The following is a 23,217-nucleotide window of genomic DNA, read 5'->3' on the forward strand; positions in this document are numbered from 1 at the left end:
ATTGACCAAATCCTTAGCATTTTCATCAAAATTAAGCAATTCATTGTTTAATTGACAGATGAATTGATTACTAAATTAATTGTTAGTTATAGCTTTAAATCATAGAACTGGAAATTTCAAGCTTCCCAGTAAATTGCACATAAATAAATAAATACACCTTGCAGTAGCCAAGGTGTATTTATAATTCACAACACCTACTAGTAATCATCTCAGCAATATATACAACTCCACTAGGTGACAGTATTGCTCTGCAAACACCTTGTAGTTCCGTTTCCATTGGGCATATGATAGGCAGCCTGAAAAAGTACTTTTACTTGATTTTACATTGAGTTTTATCCAAAATATGCATGTAATGCCAGGTTTTATGCCTAAAGACCTATGGGGTTCTATAGATGGCATCGAAGTCACTACAAGACCTTCCTGTTCCTTCACCATTTCCATCTCCATCAATGAGGTGAGTGGTTCTAATTAGGATCTGAATTATATTTTTAAGTGGTTGGATAACATATGGCACCACAATTGCTATTCAAAAGATTGTACAATTCACAAAAGCCTAGTACAAAAGAGTTCAAATGGTTTCGATATTGGAACAAATTGAAATTCAACCAGTTCAACTGTACTCTTTAACTCTTTAATCCCTGTGGGAAAAAGAAAAAAAAAATCAACAACTGTGGCTTGGCGGCCAGCCGTCTTTTTAGCATCGGCGTGGTTGGAACCATCCCAAAGCTCAACTCAAGTGTGACTCAGCAGTAAAGCAAAAGTGAATTCATCTCATTCACATCCTGTATACTTTCTGACCCCCGGCAGTCGCCCTCCCTCTTGTCATGCATCCATAAAGCATTCTTAAACACTTTAGCGCTCTTTTGTGTCGCGCTAGGCTGGAGGTTAACACAAGCGCTACTTGACAGAGGGAGAAAGGGCCAGGAGGGCAATGGGGGGAGTTCCTGCGAGGGAAATGAGGTCCTGGCAGTACATCTTTTCTCAGCGGAGGCAGCGGCTCAGAGCACAGCGGTGGGTGTCTGCTGCTGAGCCCTAGGTGAGGATAGGGAGGTGTTTGTTGCCACGGTTCACGAGCGCCCCCCCAACCCCTCACCACCACCACCAGCCTCCACTACCTCTTTGACAGCCTCGTTTGATGTGGTCGGCCCCTGTCGGCGGCTGGCTCTTTGCGCTGGTGTGACAGTCATTGCCGGGTGAGTGACTGTCAATGCTCGGGCCGACAAAAGAGAAGACAAGCATTCATGGGGCCTGATAATGGCCGAGCCGGGACAAGGCTGCCATTCTCGTATACTTTGATCATGTGGATTCTTGTGCACACCTTTGTAGGGGCTCCTTATTTGTTTAACAGATGCAGAGAGGGTTTTCTTTGAAACGACTTCACCTGGCCACAGTAACACGGAGACCCGTATGAGGGGGTGCTCGAGTTGCTGGGGGGTGGGGGGCGTCCGCTTACATGGAGTTACTGACCTTTGCCATGTGGACAAAACAACCCATTGGGTCTTCACTTACATAAAGAAGAACCGACACATTTCCGTTTATGCCTTTTACATTTCACATACCCAATAAAGTATATTTTGCTGACTCTCCTGCCATATCCCTCTATGTTATTAATATTAGCCCATTTCCCAACAATAATTTAACTACATCAGAAATCCAGCCTCCAAGCAGCACATTAAGGATTTTTTACATTCCGTCTAAACTTTCAAACAAACCGCAATTATGAAACATTACTCATCACATTACATTACTTAACGTCGGGTTGAGTCCATTACAACCAGACTGAAGGAATCTTTACTGGACTGTTGTGACTCACATTCCACTTAACGGAGTTCCCAACACACTTTAATAAGTGACTCATGTGAAATGACTTTGCTTGAGGTCGTGTCAATTTTGTGTAGACGAGTACGTCTTAATTGAGGCAGAATAACTTGTCACTCACAGGGAACTCATGGGAGGTCAGGCATTAGACTCATCGACATTAGTTAGTGTCGTCATTGTCGGGATGTTGAAATATTTATTATTATTATATAGAGTGGAACTAAAATTTGATCAAGTGAAATCCTGCAACATGCTAGGTCAAGGGTAAGCGGCTAAAACGCAAACACGGCAGTAAAGCAAGCGACCTAGCAAGCAGACAAAACAATTAATAAAAGGGCGCTGGTACTGAGGGATTGTCAGGGCAAGGCAGGGTGGGGTGGGGAGGTGGGTTCGGATTTCAGCCCCTTTTGACTACTTTGATGCTACAAAACAGGCCTCATTATAGAGATATTATCTCCATTCATACACTTGCAGAGGCGCTTGGATCCCTGCTGGGAAAAGATTAGGTTCCACCACTTGAGAGCATCCTACTCGGGTGAGTGGGTGGCACTCGGGATTGGACAAACCTGCATGAAAATTCCATGTCGTTGGAAGAAAAATATTTTTGGCATAAGACCAGATTAAACTTTGTACACTCGTGTTATTGAATGTAGTTTTTAGATTGTGTGTGTATTTATGTGCATCTCAGCAAAATTATTTGATGACAATATTTTTTTTCTCCAAAAGGTCAAAAAGGGCAGTTGCATCAAAAATGATCACATTTGGTCATTTTATAAAGATATAATGCTGGTATCGGCCCCGATATCAGTACTACAATAAACATAAATTAATAAAGTTCTTCATAAATTAACAATAAACATAAAGCCAAAGAAAAAATTCAAGAGGATCTTAAGAATGTTTTTACAATCGTTGTAACTAACAAATAAAAGTAAAAGTATGAATAAGATTCTTGATCGTGAACTTTTTTCCTGTCTGACTTTTCCACACGTAACTTCAATCGGTTTGCGGTGAAGACGTGATCACATTTCACCTTTTTTTGCCATTGATTTGAGCTTAATGACTCTGTGTCTCTCGATTAAACCAAAGTAAGAAACAAAAGGAGGCTAATGGCATCGGAGATCTTATGACCGACAACGGGATTCCATTGGGAAAATAAGCCACGAGCTTCTGATGAGTCAGCAATTTGCTCCAAGAAGTGAACTGAGCATTATTATTATTGACTTTTGATATACAATGTTAAGTTTTCCGTTCCTCTAATTCTCTCACACATGGCACAGAGGCTGTAAGGTTAGTAACCTCAAGGAGCTTTTGGCAGACCCGTCATTTTCTCATCGTTTTATTTTTATGATGTCTTAAATGGAGGCTAGGCAGACAACACGTCTGAGGGGGATGAGGTGTGTGTTGTTGTAAAGGACTGTGTGTGTGGGGGTTAACATGCAAAGGAGTGTGAAGTGACTGTCAACCATTTTTTCCGAGAAGTGCGGCCCCGCAACCCACTTCCAGTAGAACTGGTGGACTTTGGCCTCAGGGTGCTGCTCAAAGGAGCCCTTTAGAAGGAGCTAATTAGCAGCACTAACTGAGAAACCTCACGTGAGCATCTTTCAACTTTGCATCCCCACCAAGGGGTTAATTGCTTGTTTTCACCTCACTTGACAAACTAAAGGCCAGCGGCATTGAGGCTATTAAAGCCACATTTCCACAAGCGCACTTAATCACATTTTGGAATTGTGTGTTGTGCTCTTGGCAAATATTTCTTTTTTTTTTTTTCAAGTCTTTGAATGTTCTAAGGGAAACTGCAAGTTTGTTTTCCCCACTTTTCAGTTACATGCGAGGTGTGACAATAAAGAAATCAGGACTCAATGCCAACGTCTCGCCACGTTGAGTTAAATTTCCTATTGAAAAAAAAGTTTTTTTTGGGCTAAATTAAAGTCCTTCCTCTACCAATACAGCGCCAGATATTTTGAATGTCTGTCCACAAAGCTCCGTTTTTAAGGACAAACCTGCTCGCATATAGACCCAAAGCCAAAATGTACATTCTCTCAAACTCCAACATTTTTTTTCCTCACCACAAGACAGATTGAAACTTTTCTCATTTGCAAGAAATGGTTATGAATGAGTTTGCAGATCCCGCCTCCTCAGCTCTCTCCTTACAATCGCCCCCCCAGAACCCCACCCCGTCCTTCCTCGGATGCCGCTAGCCCTGCCCAGGATAAAATAAAATGCACGGCGAGTCAGCCGGCGCTCCCACTGAGCAGAGAAACGCCCGGCCGGCAGAGCGTCAGGCCGTCGACGGGCTTGCTGCTTCACTGCCCCGCGCGAGCGAGTGAGCTGACACACACTCGCCGGCTGCCGCTCACTCTGACACATGCAGACGGGCTTGCTCCCTCCCTCTCTTGGCAACACAAACACACACTCACACACAGTCAGTCATCAACCCTCATTCAACTCCTTCCCAGCCACGGGTCAGCAGCTCAGACAGGCACCTTGTTCCCGCCCAGCTGGAAAGAGCAGACCATCGCAAGGTGCACACATACACCCACGCACGCAGACACACATACAGAGATATACATGTATATATAAACACAAACACACAAGCATCATCCTTCAGGACTTTCAACTGGAAGGCAACCTTCACGGCGAGGAGGAGAGCGGAGCGAGAGGAACTTTCATCAAATGAAGAGATGTGAAAGGAACAAGATGACAACCGTCGGAGGAACTTTGACAAGCTTGTTGCAGTAGGAAGCTTTTTTTGATCAACATCTAAGGGGGGGGGGTCCCCTGTGAGCGGCTGCCCTTTCTCCTCAGGACTCTCGCACTGGGACGTCTCCCAGCCATCAGCATGCCTACAGCTTGCACCGGGGGAGTGTGACCCACCATGTGCAGATGGACGCCATCCGTCGCTCACCTCCATCCGCCTGAACCCTCCGATGCCACGGCCAGGCGACGGCCTCCCCCGCAACCCGGCGCGGCCTCCTTCTGCCTGGCCTTGCTGCTGGCCACCACGGCCGCCGCCTCGGGGGCCTGCTCTCCCGGGCTGGGACGCGAGCCCCTTCGGGTTCTGGCGGGCGGCGCCAACTGCTCGTGGACGTTGGAGAGGCATACGAGAAGTTACAATCACCTGGAGGGCGACGTGCGGCTACGGCGGCTTTACTCGGCCAACAAGTTCTTCCTGTGCATTGACAAGACGGGCAAGGTGGACGGCACGCGGCGGAAAAACTACGCTGACAGTAAGTCGCTGACGCAGCGTTCTTCGAGGGCGCCGTGTATCTCGTGACGTTCGATTTTTATTGTCGGACTTTCTTATCTCTTTTATTGCTGCTCGTAGGGATCTCCCGCATCTTTATCATTACTCAGCTTCTTGTGTTGTGTTTAGAGTAAAGAGGACGCAGGTTGCTAGGTAAGACATGCACGCTCCGGTGTGGATTTAAGATCCTCATGGGGACACCCCGGTGCTGCATTTATTTTCTTTGAGGAAAGATATTAGGATGGAAAAACAAAAAGGGTCACCGGGGAGGAACTTATCAAAACTGTGATGAAAGCGCATCTATTGCGAGCGGCTGGTATCCATGGAAACACGCACTATTTTGATGCTGAGGAAAGTGGCCCGAATCTGGCTTTGCGTGCATCCGCATAGATTTCATTCTCAATTTTTGGGCTTTTTGAATTATGCTTGTTGGAGTAAATATTATTAGCTTATGTTGTACATTTTTGGTCCTCTTATCAAAACCTCGCTAAGACTTTTTAGCGTAGATAAAACTCGCTCCGCCCGCATGCAGAACTTGCGGTTGGCAGGACACCTGAGAAGTGCAGCGGCCGCACCTCATTGTGTCCTTCAATGGATGTCTTTCAGACATTTGACCAGGTCAGAGGAGCTGACTCATGAGCTGCCCTTGCTCCATGTCCGTCACTCTCAGAGTGACAGGCGGGGCCCGCTGCAATGCTGGGACTGTCATATTTATGTATTTGTTAATGGCGCTTTTTGAACACGACCGGGTGACTCAGAGTTTTTCCACATGGCTACCGAGGTGGAGGGGAAGGAGCAGCTGTTGCGTTCAAGTCACTGGCAGGCTTGTTGCCACTGTTCCAACTTGTGAGTGACATTTGCTCACCTGTCCAAATGAGGCACTTGGAAATGTCTTTTCGCACCTACACAAACTTGTTTGAAAGTCAAGGTGAGGTGACTTACATTGGGAAGTTGTCTGCACTCACTCAGGCGTTTATTGCTGCCAGGTACGACAAGAAATTATTTTAGTTGCAGCGGTAGAGCATGCAGAGCAGATACCTTATCGGCATCATTGTAGTATTTGAGGATTCATGGATGGGAATTACAAAAACTTTATTTAGTTTTTGTAATGTCACGTATTTGCTGCACGAATTGTTAAATGGCATCATTTAAGGAGCGGAATTATTCTTTCTTTACAGAGAAGTTAAAATCACCAGCAAGCTCATTCATGGACATCCATTTTTGAATCACTACTCTGTATTAAATATAACAATGCGCACTGTATAGTTGACAAAAGAATTACATATTATTACGACTATTCAAATGCTTTGGAAATCCCCCCTAAATTCTTCAGAAAATGAAAATAAGCAGTAAACAGGTAAATATATTTACTGTAAAAAATAGGATACAATGAAACTGAAGTCCCCACCCCTCCAAAAAAATTATATTTTTCAAACTGACTAGACAAATCTGCAGATGCAGACCTGCAAGTATTTATTAAAAAGAGCAACAGCACAATCTATCAAATATTGTTGCCTCCCATTTCCCCAGTGCACATTTGACAAATATGCAGACTAACGCCAGCCATCACCTGTCTTTGTAAATATATAAATGTTCATCAATATATTAATATTCGCTTTATGTCACGTCCCTGTTCACTTTAACCGTCATCCTCTCATTTCCTTTGATTCGAGCCTTGCGCCAAAGGCCCGGCGGTCTTGTCAAAAGCTTAACTGGAACATGCGGTCGCATCTCGTAATACCACACAAAGCTTCTTATTTAGCTACAAATGGGCGCCGAGGCTTTCAATCAGGCTTAAAGCCTATTGACCCACACGATTTCTTGATACTGATACGGTAGCGCGGCAGAAAATTGGAGTGGTACTTCGTACATATTTAATGACCACAGCGGCGAATCGGATACCAAACGAACTCGGATCCTCCGCTTCCGCAACAGCTGCTTTAAAAGTCGACCTGTCCTCTAGCGCCGGTACGGGTTCCTGTCGGCCTCACCTCCACGCCACTCAGTTTTTCCAGCACCTTCTCAGGCGTAAAAACATTTTGAATTAGTCAACAAGCGATGTGCTAATTGAGGGCTGGAAAATATTGTATCAATCCCAGCGGAACAGTGGCATGGAACAGCTGAGGGAAGAGGCCACAGGGAGGAGGAAAAGTGGCATTTGATGAGGGACTAAAATGAGTTGGACAGAAGAGATTGAAAATAACAACACAAAACCAACAGCGGGTGTCTAGAGTTACAGATTGTGATGAAAGAGCCTTCAACTTCAGATTGATGCTTTTCTTTTTTTTTTTCTGAAAGCCTCGTCCGAACGAGGGCGGTCTGTCAGCATATCGCTTACCTCTTCAAAGTGCTCGGAGAAAGACGTTGCTGCACATGCGCAAACGTACACAAACATACACTCAAATGCACACAAACAGCAAAGCTTTGGGTTTCCGCATTTTGACGGTTATCAATGCGAGATGTGAGCTAACTTAATAATTATTAATCATCAATCAATTATTATTATTATTATTTAATCGTTGATAACTGCATTTAAAAAAATTTAAGCCCGAAAAATGGATGGCTGAGTCTCTGCTTATTATTGCCACGGTGACCTACTTTTCTGATTTTGCTATTGCCGGACCATCTTGCTAGTTATGCTAGTTATACCTACACAAGCAACGGGCAGAACATGCGAACTCCACACAGAAAGATCATAGCCTGGTTTTCGAACCCCCGAACCGTGAGGTGAATGTGCTATCCACACATCCACCGCGGCCTCAAGAGTCAACGATAGCGCGAAATATACCAAAACAGCCACACCAGCTAAGGAAACAAAGTATCATGTGATCGCTAAAGTGGCTAAAAATAACTTCTTCCTTGATGTGTTTTTCTTTTGGACACGCGCGTATGTTGAAGTACAACATGCTTGAGAGGGGAAAACACGCAGGCAGTGTTTACAAGAGGCAGGTCGGCATCATATCCTGTCCCGGGTCAGAGACTGTTAATGAGACAGCTGCAAAGCCCTGCCTAGCAACGGCTTTCGAATGACAAATCGTAAAGAGGAAAAGTAGCTCCGTGTACAGGATTATTTCACGGTATGCTAAAACTCGTGAGCAGTAAGGTTTGCCGTACCAGCTCAGTTCTGACCCAACGTCCGAGCAACTCGTGTTTACTAACTTTCCCTCCGCAAGCAGCATCTCTCGGGTTTTCTGAGTTCACGTTTGAGTTGGATGGCGCCCAGAGTATGAGAACAGGTGGGGGAGCAAGTGAAGTGCTAGGAGAATCTTCCACCCTGATGAAATATGTTGTGGAAATGAGTCAAACTTGTTTTAGACGTTCACTAAACACTTTTGCCCAGAACCTCACGAACGGATCACAAGGCGGATGAGAAGAGGACATTTAGCAGGAATCCATCCCATGCCAGGTGCACAAACCATGACATGACCGATGGCACTGAGATGATCCTGTCAGTCATAAAATGGAACATATTATGGTAATTTTTTAATTACTTGTGTACACATATTTTGGTTAGTCACACTCAGTTTCTCCGGCCATTACTTGGCGAAAATTCCGCACTAACCATTTCATAACATCCTGTATTCGGGAATCTCCAACTTGTTCAACAGTCTCTCCCTCACCAATGTCTCAGACTTCGGAGTATAGAAACGTTAGCATATTCCTACGACGACGTATCATTTGTGACATAAACTCGGGACTTGGAAGTAATTTGGTCAAACGGGAACACGTGACTGGATCAACGGACTTTGGTATTTTGCATCAGTATAATATGCATGTTAATGAGGGCAGGGGCGGACTCTGCTCGGCATTGAGGTGGGAATGAAAAGCTAAGGGGAGTGCTGGAGCTTTTCCAGTGGCTCGTTAGGCCCGATGTAAGCTTTTCTCCGGGGGTGTCCCCAATGAGAATTGATATTCTAAAATGGTGAGGAAAGCTATAAATCAATCATATCGCCATTCAGTCCGATTGGACTGTGACCTTTGCTTGCGAAAGGCAGATGATTATTGACCCATTGCAAGCTGTTCTAAATCGAGCATCCCTGCTTTCTGCCACTAGGGCGCCATATCGTGAATGGAGCAATTAGTCGCTAACAACTAGTCTGGCTTTGGCTCCTCTGCTGGATTTATGGATTTACTGGGTTCATCGTTGGGTTTATAGTGTCTGACTTTGGCTCCGGCACCCAATTCCTTCATCGTTACATCCTGTGGGTGTGAAGGTGACACAAAAGAAACGCAACTTCACAGGCGCTGCCGCCAAGACACTTGAGACTTTGAAGCGCTTAATTAAAACAACACTGATATTCTCAGAGTTTAGAAATCTTAGAAATCACATGAAAGAAAGACATCTTTGAATATTCTTTCTGAGAAAACTAACAAACTTCCTCCCCTATTGATTGGGGATTAGAGGCTATTTGTAACGAGCTAACATTAACAAGCTAGCATTAATCACACAGAGCAACACAGTAAGTTCGACTCTTGTACATCCCATTGTGAGATACTTTGTGAAGCTCTCTCACAAACTTCAATGATAGTCTGGATTATTCCAGATTATTCCATATCCTTTCGATATGTCGCTACGGCTAACTACTTGACTGAATAGCTTTAAATATGCGAGTTAGCCCGACACTGGAGAGGAATGCAGGGCACCTGTTGCCCTAAAGACAGACATACCCTCTTAGCCCAGTGTCTTGTTTGATTTGGTCCACACAGGAAGCAATAAGAGTTGGTAAGGCGTTCCTATGTGTGATGTTCCTGTTGCTGTTTCTTTTCTATTGTTATCACAGGTGCACAAGGGAGTTCCATAAAGTCCCAATAGACTTTAAACGTATAAACATAAATAGAGCTGGCACAACATGCAGGACAAATATTGACTGGCTGTCAGGCAATCAGGCTATAAAAATATAGACTTTACTGGGCATAAAGTGCAATCGGTGTGAAATGGGTGAAATCATTCACACCTCAGGTGAATCAAAACAACGTCATCACCGTAAAGGATATTGTTTTGGGCCACCTAGCTAAACACGCTAACCACAAATACAAAGCAGCAAACTTTTAACATGCAGCTAATTGCGAAAGGTAGTTCCATGTTTTTACGATTGGCGGTTTTTATACACGAGCCTGCAGCTGCGCTACCAGATTTGTGTGACCCCCCCCCCCCACACACACACACAATTGAGCGGGATTTTCTGTACTAACATCAAATGTATCACTGAACCTCCAGCCGTCTGCGTTCGAATGTGAGGCGGATCGAATGAGTCATCAAGATATTGAATGCAAATGTGATGCGCACGATCGAACATGCGACCTGCTTTTTATCTCCACGTTTGCCAACTCTCTTTGAAGGTGTGTGCACTTGGAATGCATGTGGCCAGTGTTTAGACTCGTGTCATTGCAGGAGCATGAAGTGCACCCTAAACTGAAAAAAGATGTGTGCTTCCTTTCCCAAATGACTAATTTGAACCAGACTGTAACCCTCTATCCATGTGTGTGTGTAGTTGTGAGCGGGTGTTTTTCCCATTTTGGAGGAGACATGCTCCTCATTAGGAGACACGCTTGTGTAGCACTAAGTGTTGCGCTGGGACAGTCAGCCATCTTTGTTCTAATGACTTGCAGAGTCATGTTGCCGATTCTGCAGCTCATTTTTTGTAAGGTGACACCAACTTCACTCGAGACACACACACACGGGCCAGACCCTTCATTAGGCACCTCAGCTAAAGTAAAAAAAAATCCACAAAATGAAAACTTTTTTAAACATCTCGATTAAGCCTAACACTACTTTTTAAATTAAAATGTAAAATGAAGTAAAATGGAATTGTAATCTTGTTTTGGTCGGTACTTTTGGACCTGTCGTCTACATTACCTGTCCTCTCCCTCCGTAGCAGGTGGGATGGGGGGGGAGGTCAAGGCTGTCTGGCCAGTGGAGCAGGTGACAGTTGTGACAGAGTCCTGACCTCTGTCACCTCCCCGTATGCCCATCTCATTTGAATAATGTAAATGAGGGCCAGGCAAAGGCCACGGAGTGTATTCCGTGTCAGGTGGTGTGCTCACTCATTGGAACTCGCCTGTGCAACACACTTGAAGGTGGCAGTGATGTAAAGGGGCAGGAAGGGGGAAAAAAAATTCTTGTGCTGACATTGAGTACAAACATAAATATTTATTTTCCCCCGTGAATAGAAGGGGTCGAGCATTGTGGAATTTTGTTATGCGCAGGTGCCTTCCCGCCTTTTATACAGACCAGCGCCGCAGAACAAAGATGGAAAAGTGCAGGCGGCTTAAAAAAAGGGGCTGCTGACATACGATAAAGTGACTGTAATTTACTCCGGGATGAAGATTGCGGGAGAATCCGATGAACGCCAGGGCTCGGAAAGCGTAAACAAGCCCTTTTGTTTTTGCCTGATTACTTCCCGCGTCTTTCCGAGTCTGTGCTGGACTGCCAACGAAAAGCAGCCGCAGACGCAGAAGCGGCATGCCAGCTTTCTGCAATTTAGCGGCATGTAAGGGGGGTGGGGGGGTGACCTCAGACTAATGTGGATTCCACCGTGCCGTCCGCTATTCCCAGGGCAGCAAAGTGCAGGAAACTGCAGAAGCCGCGTGAGTCACAAAGCTCTCAGCGGGCAGATCTGCTCGTAACTGTCCGCGAAGCCTTTGATAGGCGGCCGCTGGCTTGTTGTGGATGTGATGCATGATTTGGAGGCACTTTGCTCCCCCCCACCCCTCCCTGATTAAAGAAAAGGCCTCTTTGGTTGGGAAGATTGGTACCACACAGGCGCACGCTGTTGGCCTTCGTTAACCTTTTTCACCCCCGCTATCAATCATGGCAGCCAGCTTCTCCCTAAGGTTGCCCCCCATCCCCTAAATATGCTTGTAAAATTAGAGTTTGATCATCAGAGGGGCTTCCCATGGGTTCCTTAAAGTACTGATTGATGTGCCGTTAAGTACAATCACATCTTGTGAGGGTGAGGGGGGGTCTACAACAGCACGGACAGGACGTGTGCACTCATTACTGCTTGATGAGGGGGGTAAATACCAGCACAGACTTTCAACCTTTACATCAAGGGGCATTTGAGTTTTTATACGATCCCGCGGGGGACCATTTTGCTTTACATTCCAAAATTCACCAAATTTTGCAGGTGCGTTTGTTCATGTTCATTTAAACGGGCCAGTGTGAATGAATTTGGGTTTGAAATTGGACAGTGATTTTTAAATTAGAGCGGCAAATTGCGGATATTGTTAAATCCAGCTTCTTTTTTTTTTAAATCTTTGGCAGATGGCTAAAGTAAAGCAATCTTTGCCTACATTACATCTTGGCTGGATTACTATAATGTAGTTTATTTCAGAGTCAGACGGTCCTCCCTTAAGCTTCTCCAGTTGGTCCAAAATGCTTCTGTTGGCCTTCTAACTGGAGCTCATAGGAGGGAGCACAGAACTAATTTCAAGCCAATTAACAACTATCGTTTTGCATTTCCCCAAAAATTATCCCATTTGAGATCCGGGCATGCCCAAAACCCAATGAAGCTTCTTCAGATGAGAAATGAAACATCTCCTTAGACAAACAAAGCAGGTCCTGTTCTGACCGATTCAATTTCCCAAAGACAACGTAAAGGTGCAAAGCCCCATTGCTGTTCTTCGAATTGTCTACTGCACTGAATCAAACGCTCACAGGCCATATATGGCCCAGAGGCCAAAGATTGACCACCCGTGCTCTAAAGGTTGTCGCCGTTATTTCAGTGCAATCACACACAGAGACCCCCCCCCCCCACACACACACACACTTCCAGCCCACTCAGACCTCTCCAGATGTGGATTGCGGAGTACTGGGTCAGTCTGTCTGACTGGGGGTAAATCAGACGCAATAATCTGTTCTGTGAGGGGACTAGCAAGGGGGTTGGCGGGGGGGTAATTGGTCACATTTGACCCACGGCCCTGTGGACTGTGGGAACGCAGGCCTTATCTACAGCGGTAATTGGCTAATGAAACACTTCCGCAGCTCCTCCACTAGATTGTCATCCACCGGTTGGGATAGGGTGTGTGTGTGGCCGATCCATGTGTGTGTGTGAGATGCTAAAGAAAATGACAGGATACGGAACTCCCCGTGGCCATCTCTAGCATTTTTATCAACAACATCAGTCTCTTAATGATACATTGACAGCACACGTGTGGTTGCCATTACGGCTTACATCGAAGTCCGGATCACGGATGGTTCAATGTAACTCCAATCAGAGCGTTGACATATGGTAAGGTTGTTTGTGCACTTGCATTTGACCTCAGCTAGTCTGAATACAGATGGTGGAACTACCTGAAAATGTTGGTGGGATTTTTTTTCTTCATCAATCCAATTTTTTCTCCTGTTTGTTATTTAGTATACACGTTGCTAATGTGACGAAACTTGAAAATGTTTATTACTTACTTGATTAATATTTTTTTAAAAAAAGGCAAAAATTACTTTGGTGGATCGATTGAGGAATTAAAGCATTTAGGTTTCATAATAATAATTATAAAAAAAATATTATTTATTTTGAATGGTTGGGGTTGGATCAAATGAGGAATTATGGCATTTAGGTTGCATAAGAATAATTATAAAAAAATATTATTTATTTTGAATGGTTGGGGTATTAGATTAAGATCATTGACAATTTTTTTTCTGAATTATTCAATTCAGATTGTTGAGCGAGTGTCCACTAAGTGTCATTCTAGTGGTTTTTACAGTAGATTTTCTTTAGTTTTTCATGCCCACGTCTATCAGAGGATCAGAAAAAAAAAGGCTTGGGCAGAGGGAGGTGTGTGTGTATGTTGGGGGGCTACTATAAGAAAAAAAAAAAAAGGCTAAAGTTACAGTGGTGAGACAATGTCTCGGCGGTCCCATCAAGTGAGCCATTCATGGATGCGGACCGAGCAGTTTGCGAAGCCGGGCAGAGCCTCCGATGGAGTGGGGCCCAGGGTGGCCTTGTCTTTTTGTCCCGAGCTGACCCCTTGCTCTCCTACGTGGCCTCTGCGCCCCTCACCTGGCCTGTCCCAGCACTCTGGTAACAGGATACCTGTAATTTGCTCTAATGGCCTTTGAAAGAACCTGGCCGGGGCTAATCCCTGGAGTCTTTCTCCCGAGCAACCCCGTTTGAAAAAGATTGGGGGGGGAGTCGAGGGGGCGGGGTAACACGGGTCTCTGAAGAGTCCTGAAAGAGGAGGACGGGGTTTGTGGATTGTATGTGTGGGAGAATGTCACTTCTTTCGGACGGCGCTACGGCCAACAAGGGGACGGGAGTCGGCTTTCAGTAGATGTGGCGTTCACAGACCCGAAAGAGAGAACATCAGCACCTGGCACTGCTGCGTCTAATTGATACGAAATAATTTCCAGAGGCCTTGCACTAAAAAAAAAATTTTTTTTGTACCGCACATCCTCAAGGGAAAAGATGACATTGTCGGAATGACGGCACGCAGTGTGTACCGTGTGATTTCCTCGGTGACAGCGTGTTTGCGTCTGCGAAAGCTCAAGTGCCCAAGAAGAAAAGAAGCATAAATGAGGTGGACAAATAATCCTGCTTCTTGTTTCCTCTGCGAATTTGATTTGATTAAAGCGAGCGTGAGCACATAGCTGATGGACCCCTAACTGTCCAGGATTTCCGAATCCGGTTACTTCCAGACAGTTTGAGCTCCGTTTGAAGCAGAGGCGGGGAACAGCAGTTGGTCTACTGCAAGGATTGATTTGGCCCGACATGCAAAAAAAAAAAAACTTCTAGCAATTGGATTGATGGTAAAAAAATAATAATGATAAAATAAAAAAAATAAAAATGATCCATCTATATGCATTGCAAGTCTCCTTTCACCAGTGGGTCAATTAGTTTGTCTAAACGAGCAACGTTGGTTTCAGGTTCTCAGGGCAGAAGTATGCAAGATCGCTTGTCTATATGGTTTGTCTCACAGCTGTTGCTAGGGAATTAATAAATCATACCGACGCCTTGTTGGAGTCAATAGGTGTGAAGCGTGTTTGGAGGGAGGGAGGAAGAGGAAGAAGGAGTGAAGAGAACGAAGGATGTGAATGTGCAGGCTGGCAGATGGGAGACAGGTACAGTATGAAGTGAGGGATGAGGGAGGGAGGGAGGGAAGTCTAGACTGGCAGCTGCTGTGTAACAAAGAGTCGGTTACGCGGCGCACACACTCGTTGTATTGCACGAAACACACTCACAGTGAGAGCCCCGTTGTGGCGCAGTTCACCTCATTAGAAAGGAACCATTGCGGCGGTATTTCATCTTATCAGGTGTTCAATCTTAATATTGGTAACGGCTTGTTTCCTCCAGAATTTGCATTTTGTTCTTGTTTCCTCCAGAATTTGCATTTTGTTACAGAAGACAAATAATATCGAGTTTTTTTCCATACGTTTTATATTTATATGGGTTTTCTAAAAAGTACAAATACAAATGAATAAGGTTTTCAAGTCATATGAAACAAGAGCCTGGATTTTCATTTCGACAAGTGTGCCGCTTGAAAAGTGACTATTTAGCCTCAGCACACAAGTTTCCTGTAAAAGGACAGTTTATCGCCAAGATCGGATTTCACGTGGCTGGCCGATGACATCAGCAGCCGCCCAACTATTGCATGCCACGCAGTGGACATATTAGACTTCCAGAACATTCGACCTGTCAGCTAGCAATCAATATGAAGAGATGGAGCAAAATAAATTATTCTTGGGCATCCTCAAAGCAAACTAACTTACATAACAACGGTGGGAAATATTTATTTGTGTTGCTTCTGATTTGAATGTCCTTTGAACGTGATCAAATGAATGACAAGCAGCCAAACTTTGTATTTCTATGATGACTTCAAGATTATGACAAAACTTGTTAGAACGAATTCACGAGAGTCCACCAATCAGCAGTTCCCGTCCCGCGCCACCTCGGCACATGTTCCCATAGCGATCTCTCAAGGTGTTTAAAGCAATACGGAGCCATACCGCCTTTGTGTGCGTCGATACACACAGGCGGCCCGTTTCACCCACTACCAGAACCTCAGAGGGGGTCACGGCTGATCAAAGGTGCTGGTCACAGCCATTAGGCCCGGCGGCCGGGACCAGACATGAAAAGCTGCTATTTTGTAAAGGAGGGCAGAAGGGAAAGGGGGAAGAAAAAAAAACCAACAGGGCCCTCTCCGTTTAAAAAGCAAGCAAACTGTGAAATAATTGAAAAGGTGTGTCAATCAAGCACAGGCGCGCAGCGGGAACTACGAGATTCCCAGGCTCGGCTCTGGTCGAGCACTGAGCCATAGAGGGCTGCTCAAGGGGGCAACCCGAGAAATTAAAGAGCCGGCGAGGGAACAAAAAGAAAAGTAGGAGGAAAAATGTGTGTGGCTATTTTCTGCCATTCTTCCACACTTTGTGCGCTCTATTCAAAACCTAGCTTAATAAGATCTTGTTTTTACCTCTCAGGTGAGTAACAAAGACCCCCACCCCCCCTTTTTACCCACCAGCCCATCTTAAAAGCAGCACCTTCACCGTCCACCCCCCCACCTCTGACCCCCCCGCCCAGCATGAGCTGGACAAAAGGAAAAGAACCCCATGAGAGTTTCTTTCGCTTTGCTTTCTGCCTTTTTTCCCCCTTCCTTTCCAAGGTCAGAAAAGGCTTAAATGATCTGACGATGGGCTAACGTCCAAAAAATGGGGGATGGAAGGAAAAGAAAGAGTATTAAATTAAAAAAAAAAAAAAAAAGACTTAAAAATCCCCATAGAAAGGGGAAAGAAATGGCGAGTCCACAGTTGACTGGACATGTATAGCGCGGGATTTGCTTGTAATGGCAGCTTGAGCTTATTGACAGTCCCAGCCAAAACATGTCAAAGGTTAAGAGATCTCCCCAATTGCAAGTGGGAAGCCAAAAGCACTTTTTTTCATGAGCTCAATGGGGCCATCAGTTGATACTTGCATAGCAGAACACACTGAAGAAGGGCCCTTCACTCTCCAATGCCACTAAAGAGCAAACAGCTAATTGGACTCCAGTGTTTCTTCCTTTTGATATCATTTAAAAGACTTGCGTTTGTGCCGCTAGCTTGTGGACTCTTGGGAAGAAAAATGCCATAAGCCGTAAACCGCAACCTCGAGGACACTTCTCTCTTACTCATGCACTTCAATAAGCTACTAAACATGTTCTTAGAGTTATAATTACCCTCATACCACACTTAAAAAAAGGATTCATAGAAGAATAGGGACTACAAAGACCAAAAAAATGAACATAATAGCCTAATATGGATTCTTTTTGTCATCTGTCCAGAAAAAAAACGACGACTATAAAAAATGAACGGAAATAGCGAAGTCCTCGGTTGCTAGCGTTTGTTTCCTGCCACTGATATGAATCTATTAAAGCTAGCAGCAATCACGGATGAGTCAAGTCGCAATTATCTACCAATTTTTTTTTTTGGGCAGGGTGACCCACTGTTATTTTTTTCCCCAAATATAATTTTCGGCTGTGACTCGCTTGCGTTTAGAAATTACTGTAATAATTTAGACTCGAAGGAAAGGTTGGCAGTTCTGTATATGACAGATTTTTGTTTTTTAGGTGAACCAGACATTAAAACGGAACATGAAAGTACTTCACTTTGATCTACTCGCTAAAACGCGACATATTTTGATTTTGTGGTCAAGCTGTTTAACGTAAAAGAGGGCAAAATATAGATGATGACAAACATGATTCTCTCCTGTGTGTGGGACGTCCAAGCGGCAATTACTGCTGGAAGCATTTTCAGGCACCAGTGCTTTTCATTGGCCTGGACTAATCCCCCGTAAATCCTTGCAGCGCTCCAATCGGCCGGTCGGGCCTCGGCTAATTGCTTGCGAGTCGCTCGCGCGCTCCAGGTGCCACCAGAGCACACCCGGTGTTTGTAAACACGGCTCGTAAAGGGAGAAAAAAAGAGGAATCCTGCCATCAAAGTGTTAAGTGAGAGGATCAGAGGAAGCGGAGGAATGATGGAATGATGGGGGTGCAGCTGGATGCCTACCTGGACGGACTAATGGGGCATTCCCTGGTCCTATGCAGCTGGAGCTAGTCGAGACCAAAGACACTCAACAGGAACTCCATGTGTTTGTTTACTTTGACTTTTTTGCTTTGGACTCTTTGTAGTCGGTGGTGTCTGCGGGATGATCTCACCCGGCAGACATGACACGCTCAAAACGGGACATCGTGATGGGAGAAGCAGAGTCTTGTAATATTATTTTTTCTGCCTAACATTGTTTCCAGACTTAAATTACAGAGTTTTAGGTCATCATAACAAACATCGTAACTAGGGCCTGAATGATTATCAGCCGATTTAATTTTGTATTTTTTTTAAAAACAGCAAGAATTGATGGATTTTTTTTCTGATTGTTCTTCATATCATTATTTTTTAAGCATTAAGGGAGGAAAATATATATTTCAAATATTTAGTTTAATTAGTAATCAGCCAATTAAACAATTATCAGAATTTTACTCAAAAAACAATATCATTATTATTATTATCAACAGCGCCACTTTTTTTGGAGGGGGGGGGTGACTTTTATGACGCAAAAGTTTTTTTTCCAGTGTCAACATAATTTAATCTAGCTTGTTATTTGTTTCTCCCTTTCTTATGTGTGGAAGCTATGATGGTGGGTGAACCGCCACATCCGGATGCTCTTGCAAATAAAGCCGTGAGAAAATATCATAAAAAGAGTCATCTTTTCCTGAAGTAATTCATTCTCATTCAGAATAACGCCCTGAAACCCTCAACATTTGTGACAATGGTCACACGGCTTAATTTTTCTATTTTATTTTATTTTTTTTTTTGCATGCAGACAAAAGCCAGATCAAGCGTGAGCCACATGGGACTCGTTTGCAAGCCGGTGCCCAGAGGAAACAATTAGCCTGCAAACTTGCCAGCTTATTCTCAGCGTTAGCAGGAGCACTCATGAGGCTAAAGCAGACGCAGCGTTTTTTTTTTTTTTTTTTTGTCCGTCTGTAAACAACTGTGGGCATCAGCCCCCTTCCCCAAACAATTCCGCAAGTTTCGCAATATGATCTAATTCAACGTGTGTTGTATGAATGCTTTGTGTCTGTGTGCTTTCTCTCTTGTATTGGCCACAGAGCATCTGGCATCCCATTGATTGGGCCGGCTTTTGATGAGGATCACACACACACACAAAAAAAAGCTAACTGGTTCACTCTTTTATTTTCCAGGTCTGATGGAAATCCGATCTGTCAGTGTGGGAGTTGTTGCCATCAAGTCTGTCAGCACCGGGCTGTACTTAGCCATGTCCAAGAAGGGCACGCTCTTCGGATCGGTGAGTTTACAACCAGCCAACCGTTGGAGGAGGAGGTCAATCTCGGAAGATTTGTCTGAACTGTCTCAACTAGGTCATAGATTCACTGAACTAGTTAGGAATTTACAATCTAGTGAAAGAGCTGTTAGCGGTCACAATCAAGAGAGGTCTTACATTTGATCAAGGTAGCCTTAAAAAAAGTTTTTTTTATATATCCGAAATGAGCGCCTTAAATCCTTAAAAATGAAACTTAAGCTTTAAATCCACCATTCAAAGGTCTTAAAAGGTCACAGACTCAATAAAGTACAATTTGTTTGGAAAGCTTTTCTTAAGTCGTAAACAAATTTGGACTCAGCCTGGACTTACTATTTTGCATTGTGAAAAAAGGGAAGCATATTTGAGCGGAGGTCACAATTTGGACCAGCAGCTCCCTTGTGAGCTTCACCATGAGGTCAAAGTGTTCCTGTCCATCACGACTGTAACACCTGCGGCTTGTTTTACTGTCAAAATACACGGCAGACACAAGAAAGCCGAGCAATGACAAAGAGCCACCTGGCTCCTTTAAAAGTCTTTGCGTGCCATCCCTCTATTTTCTTTTTTTTTTTTTGTGAGTCTGGTCTGTGTGCTGTACATCAGGCTTTTAAATGTATTCCCGCCTCTTTGTTTAAGATCAGACCTGAGGTGTGCGGTCTACCTCCGCCAAAAAACAGACACGCAATCAGTCAGCCAGCGAGTGATAAGGATCACCTTCGACCTGCTACAAAGTGAAGCCTCAATAACATTCCGCCGCACTAGTAGCATCCGCGCGTTATCAACAGAGTACCTCAAATAGAGGGGAAGGTAGTATTATTTGTGTGTTGGATTATCTGATAAAGAGCGCTAAGTACCCATGAAAGCGCGGCTATGCTTTGCTTGCATTGCCTTCACACATCTGTTCATCTTCACGCAAAACTGACACACCATCACGTCGGGTCAACACTTAAAATTCACCCAAATACAAAACAATCTCATCAAGCTTTCCTACTATAAGTATCGAGGTGTGCGGAACGCTACAAGTTCTCTAATGTAATGCAAGCAATTCATTGTGAGCTTTAGAATGGAAAAAAAAAAAAAATCTGTGGACCTAGTATGGAGCCTTGTGGAACACCAGTGGCAAATCATGGCAAACAATGACATTTGTGTGGTATGATGTAAAAATCTACAATGTTGTCAAGCTTGCTACTAATTTGCTAAATAGACGTTAGCATCAAGCTACAAGAGGAGTTGTCCATGGGTATGTTCTACAGCGGTGCTCACGACCTTTCTCGTCCTTTCCAGGTCAAGTACAACCCAAGCTGCAAGTTCAAAGAGCGTATCGAGGAGAACGGCTACAACACATACGCCTCGCTACGCTGGAAGCACGGTGGCAGGCAGATGTTCGTCTCGCTGAACGGGCGGGGGAAGCCGCGGCGCGGCCACAAGGCCAGGCGAAGACACCCGTCCACTCACTTCCTCCCCATGCTGCCCTCCTAGCTCGCCTGACATCGGATACGACAAAGCGGACGTCTTCATTCCCCCCCCGTGTCACATATATGTACATTTGATCAGATTTGTAATGTTTATTTGTAGAGCTAGCTTGTGCTTTTAAGTTATTTTCCCCATGTTGAAAAAGACTTTGACAGTAGAGTGGTACTTTCCTCAGGCGTGTATGTGTTTGAGTCAACTGGACCTGTTGAACTGAAAAAAGCCTGCTTTTCCTTCAAGTCAATCCACAAAGTACGTCAGACAGCAAAGATCACAAAGAAGTCTCACAGCTGCCTTGGATACTGGACTACTTAAGAGACCACAAACCCAAGCCGTCTCGACATAGGTGGACTACTAGCCGGTTTTAGATGAGTCGTATGTTGTGTGCATGCACCCCTCAAGCATTCTCACTGTGTCTCTAATGCGTGCACCCTTCACTTGGTAATCTCAAGTCAACTAACCCGTTTCCACATTGGCCTACATTACATAGAGGCTGTAGGTGCACTTGATGTGACGTAGCAGCTCCAGTTTCCGTTCATGCATTTTGTACACTAAATAAATGGTTCTTGCTAACATTTTTCTCAACAAGGCTAATAAAACATTTAATATATTCAAGATGGCTTTTAACAGTCTCATTGTACAATGGTTTATCGATTTCAGCATATTGTTCAAATGGAGAATTGTACGTTGGGAGGTTCCGCTGTTTTGTGAAAAGGTGACAATAGCCTTTGTGCCTATTCACTGACAGTTAAGTGTTTGTAACATCTCCATCGGAGGCCTTGGCCATAATCCCTCCTCCTCATCGTCATCATCATAATCATGACAAGAATCCCAGCGGGGCGGCGCTTATGATCGGCGCGGGGGGACATCAAGGTCATTTAGACACAGGCGAGCGCTCCAGTGGCACAGGAGGCCACTCTGTCTTTTCAGCAAGCAGAAAGGAGAGTCGGCGATGAATGGCGGCCGTTGGGAGGGTGAATAAAGGCCAAGCTTTCAGCGCGTCTTTATGTTAGACCACTCCGGCGGGGGACACGTCTGGTCAGGAGGGCGTCGCATCATCGCACTGTACTTCAACCCGGCGGCAGCCAGATAGCAGCATGGGGGGTCCGCTGCTACGCTTGTATTCAGCTGTTCCTCTTTGCAAAATGCCCTCACGTCATTTGCATTGGATGGATAACTACGGTAGAGACAGCGCCACCTCCATAATACGCCCCCCCAAAACTGGTTGCAAAACTATATGTCCCGCTGATATCATTTATATTGGGAATACTTTTACATAAATCAATTGAATACATTAAAAAATGGGCAGCAAGTATACCGTCATATGAGAATTACACTTTGTGTATAAAAAACAACTGGCTATAAAAGGTCCCACTAGCTAAATGCTGGTGCTAATTAGCATCTATCTGGCAGTGCTATAACCCTTTAAGCAAAGAACACAAATCCATCAGCCATAATATAATAGCATTCAAAAAGTCACATATTCTTTATCCTCTGCGTAGAATGACTAATATTGTCTCAGCAAAGAGTCACTTGTATTCATTTCAATGGGAATGATGACTTGAGAAAGAAGTGTTGAAACAAGCAAGAAACTTCAAATCTGTTTTGGCTCAAATGAATGAGCTCAACTTTGGCTAAAGGCAAGCCAACAATCTGCTATTTCCTTGATAATTGCGCCAGGTTGTTTGTGGTTTAAATAATAATCATAATAGAGTAGCGCCAATTAAAAAGTCAAGAGTTGGCTGCAATGAGGTGTACCGGCGGCTTCTGGCTGCTCAAACATTTCATTTGCCAAGATTGAAGGCGTTGGACTGTAAATGTTTGCAAGGCAAGTGAATGAGCAGGTGCATCCTCTTATGTGACATACTGGCACTGAATACTAAAACAGAGTCACGCTGGACTGGCCTGGCCTGCTCATCAGTGTCAAAGTGCCATCCGATGCTAAAAAGGTGGGCTGTAATTATAATCATCGCTTCGAGAAAGACGGATCCTGATCAAAAGCGAGAATGAGGAGGGTCGGCAAAATCAACATGGAAGGTCCCAAAAGGAGCAGTGAAAAAGGATGGAAAGGACATCGGGAAGACGATGTGAAAAACACCAATGTCTGGACTGACACAGGCCAAAGTGTCAAGGGAGCTCGGTGGAAACATCTGCAAAGTGCAGCACATTTCATCTCATTAAAAACAACGGGGCAGTTTGAAAGCTCCCAAATGAGATCCAAAGTCGGACTAGAAAGAGGATGCTTGGAGGCTTTCGGCCGCAGTCCGCAGAGGCCACAAGTCACGCTGCTTCAAGTGACAACAACCCGTTGCCTCTGGAACCTTTGAAACCCTGTGTGGTCATTTTTTCTCCCAGCGGCTGAAAAGAACTGTGGTGGGTGGGAAAGAAAGGGGGGGGAGGAGG

The 23,217-nt window shown here is 44.6% G+C and overlaps 2 protein-coding genes across 6 annotated transcripts in view; one reads left to right on the forward strand and one right to left on the reverse strand.

Moving 5' to 3' along the window:
* The window catches only part of polrmt (polymerase (RNA) mitochondrial (DNA directed)), a 46,550-nt gene that overhangs the window by 18,009 nt on the left and 5,324 nt on the right, over nt 1-23,217 (reverse strand). The gene's annotated exons all lie outside the window — the stretch shown is intronic.
* fgf22 (fibroblast growth factor 22) lies at nt 4,088-21,423 on the forward strand. 2 transcript variants are annotated; one of them, XM_088393978.1, is made up of 4 exons: nt 4,088-4,553; nt 4,624-5,045; nt 19,229-19,332; nt 20,629-21,423. In XM_088393978.1, the coding sequence occupies exons 2-4, from the start codon at nt 4,694-4,696 to the stop codon at nt 20,821-20,823; spliced, it is 651 nt and encodes a 216-aa protein (XP_088250104.1). In that variant the 5' UTR covers nt 4,088-4,553; nt 4,624-4,693; the 3' UTR covers nt 20,824-21,423. The 2 variants fall into 2 exon arrangements, with proteins under 2 accessions (XP_088250104.1, XP_088250105.1); XM_088393979.1 differs by having other exon boundaries at nt 4,088-4,340; nt 4,427-5,045.

The sequence above is a fragment of the Syngnathus floridae genome, chromosome 13 (genome assembly GCF_059516105.1).
Source record: "Syngnathus floridae isolate MCC-2025c chromosome 13, RoL_Sflo_1.0, whole genome shotgun sequence".
Classification (NCBI taxonomy): Eukaryota; Metazoa; Chordata; class Actinopteri; order Syngnathiformes; family Syngnathidae; genus Syngnathus; species Syngnathus floridae.